At 51.3% G+C, this 18,194-nt stretch overlaps 1 protein-coding gene across 1 annotated transcript; it reads left to right on the plus strand.

Annotated features, from left to right (window-relative positions):
* The first annotated feature begins 1,491 nt into the window (after positions 1–1,491).
* On the plus strand, positions 1,492–10,323 carry NRN1 (neuritin 1). The gene is made up of 3 exons (XM_036352577.1): positions 1,492–1,782; positions 5,904–6,048; positions 9,146–10,323. Exons 1-3 carry the CDS (start codon positions 1,728–1,730, stop codon positions 9,372–9,374), a joined length of 429 nt encoding a protein of 142 aa, XP_036208470.1. The 5' UTR covers positions 1,492–1,727; the 3' UTR covers positions 9,375–10,323.
* Positions 10,324–18,194: the final 7,871 nt, after the last annotated feature.

Here is an 18,194-nt window from a genome sequence, read left to right on the forward strand (position 1 = left end):
GCCTCCCAGGGCTGAAGGAGTTGGCCACCCGGAGATGGACACGCGGGTGGCAGGCTGCCTGAAGAAGTAAATTCGGTTTGCTATCTCCTTAATCCGTTTGCATCTCTACTGATAATTTAATATCCTGTTGTTTTCTCCTGCGTTCTTGGAAGATTTTGGAGAGTCGTTTTCGTGTTTTTTCTCTTAAAGGGCTTAAAGTTGGCCGACGCCTTCTTTAGCATTTCATTAATTAAAGAAGCTAGATTTAGGCTTTCCTTGGTGTTGAAGAATGGAAGGAAACCAAAGCCTAACCGCGTTTAGGAGGGAAACAGCCCTGTTTATTTCTCATTCTCAACTCAAGCTGTCTTGGACAGCACCTTGAACAAAGCACAGACGCAGCGGCAGAAGCACTTGGTTGCCGCGTAGGCTGCGTCTACACAGGCTTTGTGCCCGAGCATCAAAAGACAGCGCAGGTGTGTGGGGTCTGCGTGTGCGTGTGCGTGTGCGTACGTGAGGGACGTGTGTGTGTATGTGTGTCTGAGCCCAACAATCCCAGGAGATGCATCCTAAAGAAGCCCGCATACTAGAGATTCCTTCGGAAATTTCCTATTGCTCTGAAAATTAGTAAATCTCTAGTATTCGAAAATTGTCTTTGCAGAGGCTCCTTCCTCCGTGCTCTCCCCACCTCCAAAAACAGGTGTCGCTGTGCGTCTTGAAGAGGTCTCTCTCGCGGGCTCGGCCTTCTGAGCCGGTGAAGTTCAGGGGGGACACTGTCTAGATTTCAGGGCCCGCACAGGTGCTGACCAAACCCCCGAGGCCTGGGCGTGTGCGCGCGATCGCGGGCGGTGTGTGCGGGCAGCACAGAGGGTGCTCGGTTGGGCTCCCGGGCGTGCGCGTGGTTGTGCGTGAGTGTGTGCTCACGCGCTCCAGGCTTCGACCGGAGCTCAGCCGCTGGATTGGAGAAAAAGAGGGTAGGCAAGTGCAGGGGAAGCTGCGGATAAGGGGCAGAGGGGCGCGGAGATTCGAATTAATCGAGCTTGATAGCTACTTTCCCTCTCCCGCTCCTTTAAATCTTACTGCATCGTAGGGAGGGGGTGGTTCACTGTGGAGCTGGTGGAGAAGGGGGAGCAGGTTGAAACAATCGAGTGGGCGCGTCAGGTACTCCCTGGCTCCAGGCGGGGGAGGGAGGAGAGCTCCCCCTGCTCTGCGCTGTAAGGGGGCGGGGTTGGGGGCCCCGGGAACCGCGAGGAGACGCGGGTGCCCGCAGGGGTGGGGAATTGGTCACCCCAGGCAAGATTTCCTTCGGGTCGCAAATTAATTGGAGATATGTGATTAATTCCAGCTTCGGATGACTATAAATGGCGATTTTCTACCAAGGTGTCGCTATTTTTTTTTTTAATCATTCCGTGTCATCCCCCACGTCAGGCCTTGCTCGTGGGCGTGCGGCTGTACTTCCTCCGCCCCCTCCTAATGGAGTGAACCATTCCCAGCTCTTCCCCCTCTCTCCTTCAGTCTCTGTGTGTGTGTGTGTGTGTGTGTGTGTGTCTCTCTCTCTCTCTCTCCCTCCCTCTCCTGCTCCCTCTCTCTCTTCCTTCTCTCCCTCTCTCTCCTCCCTCTGCTTTCCCGGTGCAGAAAGTCTCCGTCGCTCCTGGAACTTGTTGGCAATGCCTATTTTTCAGCTTTCCCCCGCGTTCTCTAAACTAACTATTTAAAGGTCTGCGGTCGCAAATGGTTTGACTAAACGTAGGATGGGACTTAAGTTGAACGGCAGATATATTTCACTGATCCTCGCGGTGCAAATAGGTAAGTGGCTGCCCAGCCAGATTCGCGCCGGGTGGCAGGAGGCTGCCGGCCGGCCAAGCCCGAGGCATCAAAGGGTCCGACTGGCTAGCAGCCGTCCCGGGGTGCGGAGAAGCCCCAAACCCCCAAGGGTGGGGGCATCGGTTCCTGTGGACTCGCAAGTCCCGGGTTGGTTTTTCTAAAAAAAAAAAAAAAAAAAAGAAAAGAAAAAGGAGAGAGACTTCCCAATGTTATCCAGGAAATGTGAGCGACCAGCCGATTTAGGAGGGGATTTTTTCTCCTATTTTTAACAGAGAACACGTCCATTTTTCTTCTTCTTCTTCTTCCCTCTCTTGGTTAGACCAGGTTTGATATGTTCTGGGGCAATGCATTGGTCCCTGCTATATGGCAAGGTATTATTTTGAAGGGTGGAAAGGTGATTGCAGCAACAAGATGGCTAAGCAGCTAGAACTGGAAAGTTTATGTGCAGAAAGCAGATATTCCGGGGCGCAGAATGCTGCATTTAGAACTTTGTCATACTCCTGCCACCCCACCCCCATACCCTAGCTGCAGCATTTGCACCGGGCACTGCAGACCGGCTGGGGGTCAGATTGAGAAGGATGTGGAGCCCCAGGGTAGTATTTTAATGTGCTTATCATTGAGGAGGTTAAACATCACCAAATATATGTAAATATAATTTTCTATGAATGTTTGCCTGTTCCTTTCCACATAGGCATCTGTATTTTACATACAGGAAAGGGTTAAAAAGTGTTTGCAATATGTTATGTTGGGTGTTTGTTATTTTATTGTTTGTTTGGGGTTATTACAGATGGATTTATGTAGTCCCCATTTTATGTTAAGGAATGTTGAGTCCTAGTTCTGCTGTCATGGGGTTTTAAAAAGTTCACATTTTCCATCCAGAATGAAGTTATGGAAGGGAGTACCAGAAAACCCCCTTCTCTCATGCGGGTCAGAGTATTAATTAAGGTGGCCTAAAAGTGAAAGTGAAGCTGATTATTAAGAGAATGGGCAAGAGAAAAATAGAAACTCTTCAAACGGGGTTTCTGGTGACAGAATATTGTTGACTTCTATCATTTCAAGGCTGTAAATTTCTTTGCAGACAAATCCTTGCAGTATTGGGGGGGGGGGGAGCTTTAGGGAATTGGTTTCGGGCAAGAGATAAAATTAATAATATTTTTCTTCGTGAGAAATGTGAAGGGAACAGAGTTTGGAGTTATTGATACAATAAAATGGATTCTTTGCAGCAGATTTTATGCATTTGACATGATTTTGAGTATCTGATTTTTTGCATGAACATTATAGGGATTTTAGAGAGTGGAGATGCAGGATGTTGGCGTTTTCCTTTAATTCTGAGAAATGACTTGATGTTTTGAATCTGGCTGTTTGAATCTTTGACATTAGTGCGGAGAACTGCAATAAATAAAGAATATTTCTAATTGCAGCCAATCCCTTAAATATTGGAAATAAGTGAATGTGGAATTTTGCAATTAGCCTGCAAATTTTTAGAGAGTAGGCAGCAGCACCTATTTTGATATGGGGATTTTATTCGGAGAATGTTGGTGCTCCCTTTTCCCGGTGGAAAATAACCTTACTGTGTGTTGGGGGTAGGGGGTAAAAAAGACAGCAATTGTGCATGCGGGATGCTCTTGGAACACATTAACCTCAGCCGGAAAATGACCATTTGTTGGCTGTGGGATTGAAATTGAGCAAATTTGTTCCCGAATATCTGCCCTTTCCCGCACCAGAGCCTCTCGATCTTTATTAATTCATGTCTGGGAGCTTTCCCAAATCATTGACATTTGGCAAGAAAAGTGGGGGTTGGGGAATGAGGGGGAGGAAAGGGTGGTGAACGCAAATTAAGACCCGGCTGAAGGAAGTTTGGAATGAATGAGAGGTCAAAGGAATGAATGAACGGGTGGAAGGGAGACAAGGTGCGGACACCCGAGAACAGGGAAGGAGCCTGGCCGGCCCGCCCTAGCCTCTCTGAAGTCGGGTTCAGAAACCACCGCGAGGGTCGCGCGGACTGCGACCTGCGCAAATGCCTGAGCCTGCAAAATACGTCCCGAGCGCAAGCTCCCGGCCTCCCACAGCCAGCTAGAAACCAAGAAGTCTAGTTTCCAAAAAAGAAATGTTCACGACTTCTTATTTTACACATGCACACACTCACACATGCGCGGTATGGAGGGTCTCCTCCGGCAGAGCCAGGAAAGATAACGTGACCGGAGAGCTCCCCGCCCCCAGCAAACACCAGCTCCCCTTTAAAATTGTGTCAATACGTTTTAAGGGCTACTTTCTTTGCTATCGCGTTTGGAGGGTGGAGGTAAAGGATAAGGAGAGCCGGGGATTTGGTGGGAATGGATGGAGTGTATTTTATTTCGTCTCTTCGCTGCAAAACTGCATCTGTGGCGTGCATTGTAGAGGACAACGGGTAGGATTTGTTTCACTGTGATCGTGTTCCTATGAGAACCAACATTCGTTTATTCTCTCTTAGTATTCTACCTGATATTGCAGTCGCATGGGCTTTTAATATTTCGTTTGACGGGGGCAGGGGTTGTCTGTGAAGGTTTACCTATAGCCTGAGCCGAGATCGAAGTTAACCTTAGCCCCTTCCCCAGAGCTTCCCGTTCCGGATTAGAGAGCGCAAGGCCCGCCTTGCTTCTGCAGCAATTTGCAAACGGTGCTCTTGCAGGCTGCTGCAGGTTCGGTCACCTTCCCCCTGGTCTGCGTCTAGAGGGGCTCAAGGGAACCAGCGGCCAGGGAAGGGGGATGGGGGTACGGTCCTCCCCCGAGACATTCACACTCTAGCCGCAGCGGCGTGAAAGATCTTGGGCATTTTAGGCCAATTTCGATTCTGAGAAGATTCGCCTGTTCTTTCCCCTCCCCTCGCTCCAACAGCGAAGATCTGCGCTTCTTGCACGACCTCCTGGCGCCCTGAGTGGTTTTGGCCTTTCGCCATCCAACGTTTATCCGGGTTCTTTGGCCTTGAAATGGAGAAAAATGGCCAAGGCAGCGCGTCCGCGGTCTGGAGCCTGTCTCTGCCTCTCCCAGTTCTCGCACCGCAGGGTTTGACCGACCTGAGGCCAAGAGGGTGGACCTCAGATCGGCCTGGGTCTCCTCCCCTCCTCCTCCAGCACCAGGGTCCCTCCCGCCGCCCGCCGCTCTCCCCGCCCCCACCTGGAGGTAGTGGGAGCCGGAGGCCCGCAGCCCCGGACGGCAGCCACCCTGGCCCTCAGCCGCCGGACTGAGCCTGGAGAGGAAAGGTCCCACCCTGCTCCTGGCTGGAGTGGTGACCATAGGGGGGCGGGGAGAAACGGGGGGGGGGGGGTAAGAGTGTGGGGAAAACAGGAAGCGGGGGACCCAAGGCTCACGGATTTGGCCTCCACCGAGGTGACGCAGGGTCACCCGCACAGACACATTCATGACTCTGCAGGGCCCAGACTGCCCCGACCACTGTCACCTCGCCTAGTCCCAGGCGCCCAGGCTGCTCTCTGCGCAGGAAGGATCTCCCTGGGAAAATAGTCCGCACGGTGTTCTGGTGGCCGCTGGTGGCTGCCAGAGATTTCACTCATTTACTCAGCAGTGATTTATTCAGCAGTGTTGCTGAGCGCCCACCAAGGACTTGGGTGCCACGGCCAGGCTTTTCACGTGGCATAGCGTCAGGTTCCACTGCGTGGCCCCGTGCTGTGTCACCTCCACCCCTTCCTCACCCCGCTCTCTGCTGTGAGGCCCCCCCTGTCACCTCAGAAATGGAAAGCTGCGCTCCCAGAGCCGGACGGCTTGCTGGGGAAGCGTTGGGAAACAAGGAGGGAGGGAGTAGAAAGAGAAACATAAAGGAGAAAAGGGAGGTGAGAAGAGTGGACAGTAGGAACGGGAAAGAGAGAGATCGAGATGCAGGAGGAGCTTCGGGACAGGGAGAGCCTCCCTACGGGGCCACCCACACCTTCAGACACGACAGCCTGCAGAAGGCGCCTAGTTGGGTGCAGGTCGTTCATTCGGGATCGAATCTTTCATTCACCTTTCACTCTGGAGCACAGGGGCCAAGCCGCGCCGAGTTGGGGGCAGCGGGAGGGGGGCTGCCGAGAGGGATCTGGGCGCTGCTGACCGGTGTCCCCTCCTCCCCGCAGCGTACCTGGTGCAGGCCGTGAGAGCAGCGGGCAAGTGCGATGAGGTCTTTAAGGGCTTTTCAAACTGTTTGCTCAAACTGGGCGAAAGCGTGGCCAACTACCCGCAGGGCCTGGACGACAAGACGAACGTCAAGACCATGTGCACGTAAGTGTCCTCCCTGGCCTGCTAGGCTCCTATTCCGGGGGGCGCTGCTGGGGTGGGAGATCCGTGGCGACTCGAATTTGCGCATTCTCACCTGCTGGCTCCCACCCTCAGGCCTCGGCAGGGCCTGCGCCGCCCAAGGGGACGCTGTAGCCTGGAGTGGGCAGAGGAGGATCATTCTGAGGAGGCCCAGTCCAACACAGAGGCGTGCTCATCCTCCGCGCTGAAACCAGGGCGAGGGGCAGCGAGAGCGGCTGCCAATTCCTCCCTGTTTGGAGCAGTCTTCCTCAGTCTTTGCTTCTGAATGAGAGGCCTGCCTAGTACCCTACAAAGAATAGTTTTGGTTTCAGGGGAGGCTTAGGTATTGATACATTTGCCTAAAAGGAAAGTCTATCACCTATTTTGTCCATTTCCCCTGATTAAAACTCCCCTCAAGTACACATCAAGAAAGCTGGAGTGCAGGCAAGGGAGCACTGGGCCCCCTTCCTCTTCCTGGGAAAAAGAGTGAGAGGATATTTTGTTTCCTGCCAATGACTTTGCCCAAGAAGACGTGTTCTGGGCATCTGGTGACTGTTGAGTGTGTAGTAATTTGCTAGGTTTAGGGTAGTCACCCTCCATGGTTTTTTGTTGTTGTTGTTCCCCTCTTTCTTGGTCTACAATGTAGACTCTACATGTATTAAAAGGCCAGGGCGGTTAAGGGTCCAAGGAGCGCCATGAAAGAGTTCGTGGCCAGGCTCAGTGACATTTCAGCTGCTGCAAGCCTTAGAAATATCCCTATCCTCTGCAATAACACACACTTTATTTTATTTTTCAAAAACAGATATGATACCCCCCTCATAAAGACCCTTTCAATAAAGTCAAGGCAACGGGTATTCCTTGTACCCCAGAGGTTGGAGTGACCATTTGCTGTACCACCTTTTTTATACTGTGAAGTCCTTCTTCTCTCTAATTCCTGGGGGGTGTGGGGTGTATTTAAATTATGAGTAGTTAAACAGGGGTCAATTTTGCTATGCATTTTCCTAAACATCCAGATACCCACTAGGAGCCACAGCAGCTAAGTAGCTGGTACCTTCCTAACAGGAAAGGGACAAATGTTTGGGTCTGGGATGCATACCTACCTATTATAATTCCAAATATCTGATGCTAGGTAAGATTACATCTATTCACAATAAAAGGTTAAATATAGATCAGCTCCCAAATGCTCCATCATTTGCCACAACTTGGTTATTCCAAGTTATTTGAGTTTATTTTGCAAGATTTGGTCCTGAAAAATGGAAATGAGGAGGACCCCTCCAGAGGTCACAGGCCACAGCTGGGTTGAGGCTCTCACTGAGTTGGTGCACTGGGTGCTCCACAACTCCTTTCAGTCCCACCTGGACGTCTGACCCTTTCCACCATGCCTCTCTCCCTCCAGGGGGGCTTGTTCCCTCTGGGCATAAAGAAAGGAGGGAGTTAGACTCCCTTTGGGAGGTGCCATTTTTTCAGAGAACTGTGCCTCCACCTCTTAGGTTTCTCAAAGCTTGCTATTTTTTTTTCCATTTGAGGAACCTAGAAGCCCTACACCCCAGGACCACTACCCCCCCCACCCCCCTTATAAATTAGAACTCTGGGAGGTCATTAGAGAACACCATAGCTCCAGGCAATCCAACAAGCATTTTAACTTGATTATTTGCCAGAAGATGGTGAGGGAGTGGAAACAAGGATAAATCAAACATAGTGCCTGCCTTCAACGTGCTTACAGGCCAGGCTAAAGAGCAGAAGGAAGGGATAGGAGACAATGCAACCAAACTGCGAAGTCTGTGGTCACTGGTGACCTGGTGGTCTCAGGGCCCCTTGAGGTGGAAGCCAGCCGGAGTTACTGAGACACAGATCGACCTGCACCGAGAGGAGACAGCGCCCCAGGAATCGATCACGGGTTGGAATTATATTTAGGCTTGAGATCTATTTTGGGTTTTCAGAAGAAGGGGGACAATAAAGAAGGACAGGTTGGATGAAGGTTGTGGGGGCGGGGCCAGGAACTGAGTTCTGGGGGAAGAAGGCGCCGAGGGAGGTGCCAGGCTCCGGAAGAGGCGGGAAGGGAGGACGAGGAGCCAGGTGTCACAAAGGTTGGCAACCTTGGGCCCCGCGCCAGCCCTGGAGTCCTGGCCTGGGGGCTGGGCACTATCCTAAGGCTCTGGGGAGGAGGCCTCACGGGATCCAAGTCCGAGAAGAAGACTGGGGGGCGGGGAGAGAAGAGGTGCGCAAGAGAGACCAAGTGCGCAAGGGGGAGCACAGAGGTTTGCAAAAGGTAGGTGTCGAAAGCTGGCCTAGGGGCTCGGGCACCAACACTCCCCGACCCGGGAAGGGGCGAGGCAAGCCCGAGCTTCCTGACAGAATCTGAGCTGGGGGACTGGAGAGCAACGCGAGGAGCCACGGAGGACCGAAGCCAGTGAGGATGGGGAAGCAGTGAGGAACTGAACCAAGGAAAACCGAGGGGAGGTGGAAAGGAGGAAGACAAAGGAGGTTAGAGGGAAGAAGGAAAATAAAAGAACGGGAGACCCAAGGCAGGGAGTGGGGAGAAAGGGCAAAGACGGGGGTGGGGTGGGGGAGAATAAGGCGGTGCCTGGAGGGAGAGAGACAGCAGGGGAGGAGGGGTGGGAGGAGAAAGTGAGAAGCCCAGCGGGGAGGGCTGCGCCAGGAGCCAGTAACCCTTCTTGCAAGCTAAGAGGCATTAATGGGCGGCAGCTTGCAAGGCTTAGCACTGTTTTCCTAGCTTCCCCCGAGGAGGACAAGCAATCTGTTGGCGCAGGCCGAGGTGCCAGCTTGGCGCAGCCGGTGAGGCCCCGGCTCCTGGCTGCTGGGTCCCCGCCGGGCACCCGGGAGAGAGACCAGACCCGGAGCGGGGAGGCCCTCTCCTCGGGCCGCAGCTGCTAGGGTGGGCTGGGTCCGGCGAGGGCGGACCTCGCAGGGCCCAGGCGCCAGGGCGGTGGAGGGGAGGGAGGGTGGGGGCACCCGCGGAGGCTGGTGACGCCGAGAGCGCTGGGCGCACGGGCACAGGCCCCGGGTCCTCCCACGCGCCTAAAGTGAACCTGCTTCTTCTGTTTGTTCTGTTCCTCGCCAGATACTGGGAGGATTTCCACAGCTGCACGGTCACAGCCCTTACGGATTGCCAGGAAGGGGCGAAAGAGATATGGGATAAACTGAGAAAAGAATCCAAAAACCTCAACATCCAAGGCAGCTTATTCGAACTCTGCGGCAGCGGCAATGGGGCGGCGGGGTCCCTGCTCCCAGCGCTCTCCGTGCTCCTGGCGTCTCTCTCGGCAGCTTTAGCGACCTGGCTTTCCTTCTGACCGCGGGGCCGGCTCCCCCCTCGCCCACCCACACTCACTCCATGCTCCCGGAAATTGAAAGGAAGATCCATTCGTTCTTTGGGGACCCTGTGATTCTCTGTGATGCTGAAAACACTCATATAGGATTGTGGGAAATCTTGATTCTCTTTGATTTCGTTTGATCTCTTGTGTTTTATTTGCCAAATGTTACCAATCAGTGAGCAAGCAAGCACAGCCAAAATCGGACCTCAGCTTTAGTCCCTCTTCACATAACAATAAGAAAATGATAAACCCACCCCATTTTAAAAATTTTATTTTTTGGCAAAAGAATCTCAGGAATGGCCCTGGGCCACCTACTATACTAATCATGTGAATACATGACCAATGACGGGCTCCTCCTAATAGGAAAGAGGAGAGGAGAAGGCCAGGGGAATGAGTTCAGAGAGATGACCACGAGGGAAGCATATGGTGAATAATTCACGTTCACGCCTTTCTTCCACAGTATCTTGTTTTGATCATTTCCACTGCACATTTCTCCTCAAGAACAGTGAAAGGACAGATTGTCGGCTTTGTGTTTGAAGGGTCAGAGGCAGAGAGGAAAAGAGCTGGGGAACTCCCGGGTTAGAGGTAAAGGCTGCCGGAAGAAGTGCTGCTCGATTCACTGAGAGGTTCAGCTTCACCTGCTGTTATTGATGCATCTTTCCAAGTCCAAGCCTTTCTTTCCCCTCCTCTCTTGTTTTAGCTGTTACACATACAGTAATACCCGAATATCCACCGGTGTAGATCACAAGGGGGGAGTGTTCAATGTTAATCTAAAATATAGTTTAAAAAGATTTTGACATAGAGAGCCTTGATTTTAAAGAGAGAGAGAGATGTAATTTAAAAAGTTTATTATAAATTAAATTCAAGCAAAAAAAGATTTGCTACAAAGTATAGAGAAGTATAAAATAAAGTTATTGTTTGAAATGGGGGCGTTGTCTGTTTCCTGTCCAAGGCCTGCTTTCTTGGCAGCGTTCTCAGAGGTCCCGGAAGGGACTCATGAAGCCAGGGGATACATTCACCCGTCCACACGCCACTCCATCACCTATCATCTCAAGCAGGCCCCCCTCAACTAGGACATAGCAATTTCTCAGAAATCCCGTTTACTCTAAGAAGAGAAATCCACGCAACAGCAGAGATCCTTTCTGGGTAAGGGCGTGGGGAGTGTGTGCGCTCCTCTGAGAAAGCGCGCGCAGACCGAATGCCAGTGGCCGGCCCTCAGCCCCCTTCCCTGCAGGCCGGGCCTTAACCGCGACTAGCCTCTTCCTCTGCGGTGGCCCGGGCAGCTCGCGAAGGAACCGCCATTAAGGGCTCTAACGGAGGGGCCGGGAGGCTGTGGTCACTGGCAGGGATCAGGTGAATCCTTTCATAATTAATATGACAGCTCAGCCGAAATGGCGAGGAGACAGGGCCCTATTGATCAGGCAGTAGAGCTGCTTCCACCTCTCCTATTTATAGGCCCCATGGCCTTACCTAGAAGTAAACATTCGAGAGTGAGCAGGGGCTGAGGGAACCGGGTCCAGGGCTGCGGGACTGCAGGCTGGGGGAGGGAGAACCACATGCGTGTCTGGGTTCAATGAAATCAAACTCTGATTTCCTGGAGAAGGTGCAGGTGGGAGGGAGCTGCGGGGTCCCCCGGGGTAGCTGGGGGGTGGGGGAGGGAGACGTGTGGAAGGAGGCGGAGGAGGCTGCGGTGGGCTCCCGCGCCCTGGAGCCTGCGGGCCGCCGCCTGGAGCGTGCGCGGGGTTCTGAAATGCAATGCGTAAACAATCGCTAGTGCGAAAGTTCATAAATCAAACCCAGTGGGTCACAACCCAATCTGCATTCTCCCCACGGATTGAATTCCTGCAACACATGTGTCCCAGCGCCCGGAGCGCTGGAAGCTGCGCGGGTTCCTAATGGCCGCATACATTACCGCGGCCCCGCCACGCACGCGCCGCGCCCGCCGCTCCTGGAAACAGCTCCCCCGCCTCCTTCGATCCCCGATGCTCAGTCAAAACCAAAGGAGATCCACGCACCGGGAAACTCTGGTTGTTTTGATCGTTTCGTTGCAGGGATTATTTTCAGTATTTTCCGTCTAAGTATAAACAGGACTATTCTAACCCCAGCTAAACCCTGCAAATCAAGCTACAATGTCTGAGCCTGTTTTAATTACGAATCTATTAAATGAGGGGGCGGAGAACGAGGAGGAAGAGGGAGGGTAGTCTCCCGTCAATTTTGCCCGAATAGCGTGCTGCCTCCCATCGGAATCTTTCCCTCCGCAAACTGGGGAAGAGCCGGTGCGCACAACTAGGCCCCTTGTTGGCCAAAGAAACTGCATACGTCGTTCCCCCAGGCCCCCCAGTGCGCGGGGCGGGGGGGGGGGGGAGGCGTGTGGGGGGAGAGACCTCCCCGACCCTGGTGGACACCCCTTCCCTCCCAGCGCGATCTTCCCACTCAGAAATCAATCTCCTTCCACTCGAGCCTGGAGGCGAGCCTGAGGGAGGGCGCAGAGCGACGAGGGGCGGGGATTGGGAGCGCGGCTCACTTCCTCTCCCCACAGGGTTCTTCTCAGGGAACCCCTTCCTCTCGGCGGCAACCGCCTCCCCGGTGGGGTCGCCCCACAGGGAGGGCGCCCGGCTGCCGGGTCCTTCCACACCCCAACTCTGCCCAGTCCCAGATCGCCCGGGGGAGCCTCGAGAAAGCTAGGCGTCCTGTCCCGGGCTCCCTCGCCCCGACCTAGGCGGGGACCACGCTCACGGGCGCTGGGAGCAAGCCCAGGATCGCTGGGCAGCCAGTCTCAGAAACGAGGTCTGAGAACATTTCTTCTTTCGGTGATTGTTTTAGGTTATTATCGCGCCGTCTTCGGCTGTAATTTGCTGTTTAACCACGATGACATCTCCATATGTTAGTTGAGGTTATTGTTTTTAAGCAGCAGCGCGGTAAGCTCAGAGAAATATTAACCACGTCCCAGCACGGAGATGGGGGGAGGGGAAGGAGCAGGCACCGGAGGAAATCATCATACCTGCCTCCGCCCAGGTGGGAGCAGTCTCCGGCTCTGCCCCTAGGGCCCTTTGAGATTGGGGAAGGGCCCCACTCTACTCCATCTTCTACCGAGTGGATGGATTCGAAACAAATTAATTTGAGTGTAATGTGTGGTTATCCTCTGAAGTTGTCCCAGAAGCCAGCTCCACAGTCCCATGAAGAACTCCAAGGCCCTTGGGAGGGGCTTACAGGGAAGGCGGAGAGGAGAGAGAAGGAAGGCGACGGGGAGGGAGAGAGACAGGGGGGAGGAACAAATCCAGGAGCAGAGTTAGCAGAGGGAGAGGAGGACGAACTTCCAGCTGGAGATGACAGAGCTGTGGACAAGAGGTGGGGGATGGGGGTGGAACTGGAACTGATTTTCATTCAGGACTCTCACGGAAGCAAATGGGAACTAGGACCACCACCTAGATTCTCCTTCTGTGGGTCCAGAGGTCCTTTCACTCCAGCCTGAGCCTTCAGGCCACAGGGGCACTTTGAAACTAGGGGAAATCAGGTGGATGGGCCAGAAGAGGAACCCTTCCCCCACCCACCTCCCCCTACACCCACCCTCCCGCCCCTCCTTCCCCCCAAACTCCATCAATTCCCAGCAGAGGTGCTTCTCTGAAGGCCTTCAACCATTCTCCCACTGCCCATGGCTGGGCCGCATGGTCCCAGAGGAGCCCATTCTCTGGAACAGTCTGCCATGTCCCTGTCCCCTGGGACCTGAGGAAAGGCTCGCTGCCCCACTGACATTTCCTCCCCAACACCCACCAAAGGAAACCGAAGTGATGCTTCTCTGGCCCCTTCTCCACCTTCAAAAATGAAGGGGGGTGAGAGGGGATGGTGGAGGGGAACTAAAGGGGGGAGCAGTGTAGACACCAGTTTTGTGGCCCTCACAAGACAGTGGGTTCACCTGGGCCCCAAACTCCAATACCTGGAATAAATAAACTGTGTTCAGTCCCACTGGGGGCAACCTCCCCACGTCAGCCTCACAGGGCAAGGAGGCTGACATTTCTGTCCAGATGGATCCTCTGCCTGTAGAGTGATGACTGGGAGCTAGAGGATCGGGTTACCAGCTGCTAAACATGGGTAGGTTACTTAACCCCTCTATACCTCCCTTTCTTGTTCTGTGAAATGGGGTAACCATACTTACCTCATCAGGTTGTACTTGTATCAAATGAGACTCCATAGATAAAGCACTTTCACACTGCATTCCGATTACCTGATGTTAGATATTACTATTATTTCCTCCTGCCTCCACACAGGCTCCATATGATGGCTCTCACTGAAGTCTTTAAATAACCTCTTTCGAATAACCTGAAGCAGAGAGCTTCATTATGACTTTACTACTTTGGGGCAGTTTTTCTGTAGAGTCCAGCAGCTTCAGTTCCTCTTGCGACAGGCTCCACAGGCTCCACCCCGCTCTGGCCTTCTCAGAGGATGCTTTGAATTAAGTCAGCCACTGGGCAGTGACTACGCCCAGACTCTGCCCAACCCCATCTGGAGCCCCATCCCAGGCCAGACCCCTGGCTTCTAATGCCTGCAACCACCATTCTGCAGTAACTGGTCCTCCCAGCCTAACCAAATTCCTCCTGGAGCTTCCTCAGCTGCTCTTCTCCTCCCCGTCCTCGCCACTTATATTAAATTCCTCTCCCAAATTAAAAAAAAAGGGGGGGGGGTTATTGTAACCAGCGAAGAAATACAACGTTACACAGTGGGGATGGTATTAACCCACCCTGCTCTCCTTCCACACCTTTTCCCATGCTCATAAAAACATGTGCTCATAAGGAAGGTGGGCTTTTTGTTTGTTTGTTTTTATAAAATTATGATATATATTTCTCTTCTACCAATCCTTCAAAATCAGCAGCTAAACAAATAACCCCTTCTTTTAAATCAGCGGTTCTCAACCTGTGGGTTGCGACCCCTTTGGTGGTCCAACGACCCTTTCACAGGGGTCGCCTAAGACCATCCTGTATATCAGATATTTACATTACGGTTCATAACAGTAACAACATTACAGTTATGAAGTAGCAATGAAAATAATTTTATGGTTGGGTCACGACATGAGGAACTGTATTTAAAGGGCCAGAAGGTTGAGAACCACTGTTTTAAATAGTTACACAATATTTCTCAGATGGCCATACTGCAATTTATTTAATTTTTCCCCCCATTGATGGACATTTCAGTTTTCCCAGTTTTTTTGGGCGGGGGTGGGGGGGGGAGTGGGGAGGAACCTAAATGTCCATCAATGGGTGGAAAATATCGTGTCCTACAAATATTGCTGTGATAAATATTTCTGTTTAAACAACATATGTACTAGTATTTCTTCAGTGGAATAGATTCCTCAAAGTTGGATTGCTGAAAAGAAAAGTACGTATATGTGCTTATTTTTTAAATGCAGGTGTGCTTTTCATTTGAAAAAAAAAATTATTGTTGGATACTTTTCCCAAAGAGTGTAGAGTTCGCCGTCGGCGCCCCCACCCCCAGCCCCTCCCACTCCCCCGCCCTCTCCGCACTGTTCACCCTTTTTTGGCCTTGTCAACCCAGTAGGTAACCTGTGGCTTTCTGGAAGGCCGGCCTTTCTGGACCCCTCTACCCATCAGAGCTGGCGGGGGACTTCCAGCTAGACTGTCGGTTCCCCTCCCCAAAGCATGGGCTTTTATGCAAAGTCCGATGTAATTCGTCCTTAAAAACCCTGACATTCACCGCTAATCTAATCCACGTGCCTCCCAGGAGCGAGGGCGCGGATGCTTCCGTCTCTGGGATTGTGGTTGGGCGGAGATGGGGCTCAGCGGGGGTCCCCCACCGCTCCTGCCACTTCCACTGAGGCGCTTCCCTCGAGGCCAGAGTGGCTCCGTGGGTCAGTACCGAGGCTGCGGTCTCCTGGCCCGTCTGCAGTGGAGCGCAAGCAAAGGAAGGAGGCAGCAAAGGAAAAGAAAATCGCAGCCTCCAAGGCAGGGCAACAAAGATGACAGCTGAACTATTCTTTTTCTCTCCCAGTCAGACCCGGAGGCTTCCCGTTCAGAGTCACAAAGGAGGACTGACCATCTGCGGGGATTCGCTGTGTAGAGATGGGGTTACACTCTTTCTCTCCTCTTTCCCCAGGTTTACTCTCCCTAACTTTTTTTTTAAAAAAAACACACTTTTATTGAGCACTTATTACATGTTAGGCATTAAGTTAAAGCTTTGTGAACATCACTCCATTTTCTGCACCAGTCTCTGTGGGAGATTGTCTTATCCCCACTGTACAGATAAGAAAGGCTCCGTAACTAGCCCCATGTCAGCAGGTCATAAAATGCAGAGGTGAAATTTGAGCACTGATCTGTTTCAGGGATCTGTTTAAGACCTCACTTTGCTTGATCTGTTACTATTCTGAGCCCAAAGAGAGATAGCACAAGTTTTAAAAAACAGCAACAAAGAAATGTAAATCCTATAAACAGAATAATGGCCTCGCTGGATATCATGTCCTAATCCCTGGAACCTTGAATGTGTTAGTTATATAACAAAGGGGAATTAAGGCTGCAGATGGAATTAGTTTGCTCTTGGTCTGACTTTAAAACAGGGAGATTACCCTCAGGGCCCAGTATAATCACTAGGAACCTTAAATGTGGAAGAGGGAGGCAGAGGAGGTCAGAGTGAGGGGGATACAACAAGGACTAACCTTTGTTGGCTTTGAAGATGGAGGACAGGGCCCACAAGGAATCTAGGCAGCCTCTAGAACAGTGGTTCCCAACCTTCTTTTGGCCATGCCCCACCTAAGCATCTCTAAAACCCTGATGCATTCCAACTCCTCCCCCTCCCCTCCCCCATTGACATATAATTCTTATTATTCAAAAAGTGAACACCTATTCACGTGGAGGAAGCCTACAAGGCCATTAACTTAGTCTAAACAAGTTTCCAAAGAACAAGGCATCCATGAAAGAGAAAAATAAAAGAACGAAAGGACAGTTGAAGTACCAAGGAAGAAATCACTAAGAAACAATTTAAAAAAATAATAATATAAAGTGATATGAAAAAATAGCAAATAAAGTTTCAAAGCATATAATAGAAACCTGAAATGCATAAATGTCACAATACATATTTATATACTGTATATGAGGCCCCTAGAACCATAAGAAATGCAAAAAATTCACTGTTAATAACTCATTCTCGAATTGCCCCCCTTAAAAATTAAAATGCCCCCCTGTGGGGCATATGCCCCACGTTGGGAACCAGTGCTCAAGAAACTGGAGAAGACAAGGAAATGGATTCTTTCCTGGAGTCTTCAGGAAGGAATGAAGCCCAGTGATTTTAGCCCAGCAAAACCTATGCCAGACTTCTGAACTACAAAACTAACTGTAAGATAATAAATTTGCATTGTTTAAGCCCCCAGGTTTGTGGTAATTTGTTATAGTTGCAAACAGAAAAATAATACAAATACTAATTTGAGCTGAGAAATAGATACGTTACAAACATCCAGAGAGCCCTGGTATTCAGGATGGTTTTTTGCTGGGGTCTGCCAAAGGCCCTCCTTTGAGTATTTTGGGGGCAGGTGGCAGCTTCATGTCAGCAGAGACAAAGATATTAGGGAATAAATTTCAAAAAACAAGCAAACAAAAATATTATATTGTTGTTCTACAGTGTGTTGGCATAGAAAATTTTTAATTATTTTCTCCCCTTTTTTGTGCCCCTTTTGGCTGCAATCACCTCTCATTTGCTTCCTCTCCCTCCAGTAATTTAATAGACATGCAGGTGAGTTCCTTGGTCCTAGTCATGGGCCTGCTTGGATATGAAAAGTTCATTGCTACAGTGATAGATGATTTGATGGAACATTCATGAAATGTATCACCAGGTAGTTATTCTTTTGATAAATCACAGCAACTAATATTAGCTACATACCTCATCACCTGGATGAATCACGTGTTAGATTGATTTTTTAATGGTGGTGGTATTTGCAACTTGCACATTACCCAGGACACAAAAGGGAGTGGGTCCAATCTCCATGGAATTCCTGGAATGAATCACTTGCTATGAGTATTAGAGGGAGGGAAGTGGGGATGAGGAACACAGGAAAAAGTCAAGCCAGACCAACCACAGATAGCCACCGCCTTCTGCAAGGAGAAAAACTCCTTAAAATTGTCTAAACCTGGTAAAGAGGAGAAGGGAGAAAAGGACACACTTGTCCATCTGGGTTAATCAAGTCACAAATTGCTTTGTTTACACGGAGACACCACGGTAGGAGTCTGTTCTTGATTAAGAAGTAAGAAAGGCTAAGCAAGCAAGCTGGTGGGTGACGGCAGACAGGTAATTAGCTTCCGCCTGACTGACAGTCCCATCGCCACAGATGCCAGTTGCATGCTGCCTGGATCTCTCTGTTGCCTCAGAGGAGTCTGCCACGCTTTGTGAAAGGCGGTGCTGGGACCCTCCGGTTCTCCGGGTGCCTCCTCAGGCTTTCACCTGAAATATGTTGAATTGTGTTATCCCTTAGGCAGAGAGAGAGTCCCAAGCCAAGTGGTTCATTTAACTCTAGCTAAACACAAATTCTTCAAAATAAGCAGCTTTGAAGCGGATACAGAGCATCAGGGCATGTGGGAGGCATAGCAAGGCCAAGCCAGCACTGACAGCCCAGCCTGTGTGCCAGCCAGGCCTCTCTGAGCTTTATATGGACTCAGTAGAGGGGAGGGGCTGTCGGGTACCTATCACCACTCCTCTCACCTTTCACAGAGCAACCTTTGGCAATGCGCTTTCTCATGTAGCCATTCTTATGCCCCGCTTTGTGCACATCTTCCTTCTCTTTGGAACATAATGAGGGGGAAAACT

This window comes from Myotis myotis, unplaced genomic scaffold (genome assembly GCF_014108235.1).
Source record: "Myotis myotis isolate mMyoMyo1 unplaced genomic scaffold, mMyoMyo1.p scaffold_m19_p_2, whole genome shotgun sequence".
Classification (NCBI taxonomy): Eukaryota; Metazoa; Chordata; class Mammalia; order Chiroptera; family Vespertilionidae; genus Myotis; species Myotis myotis.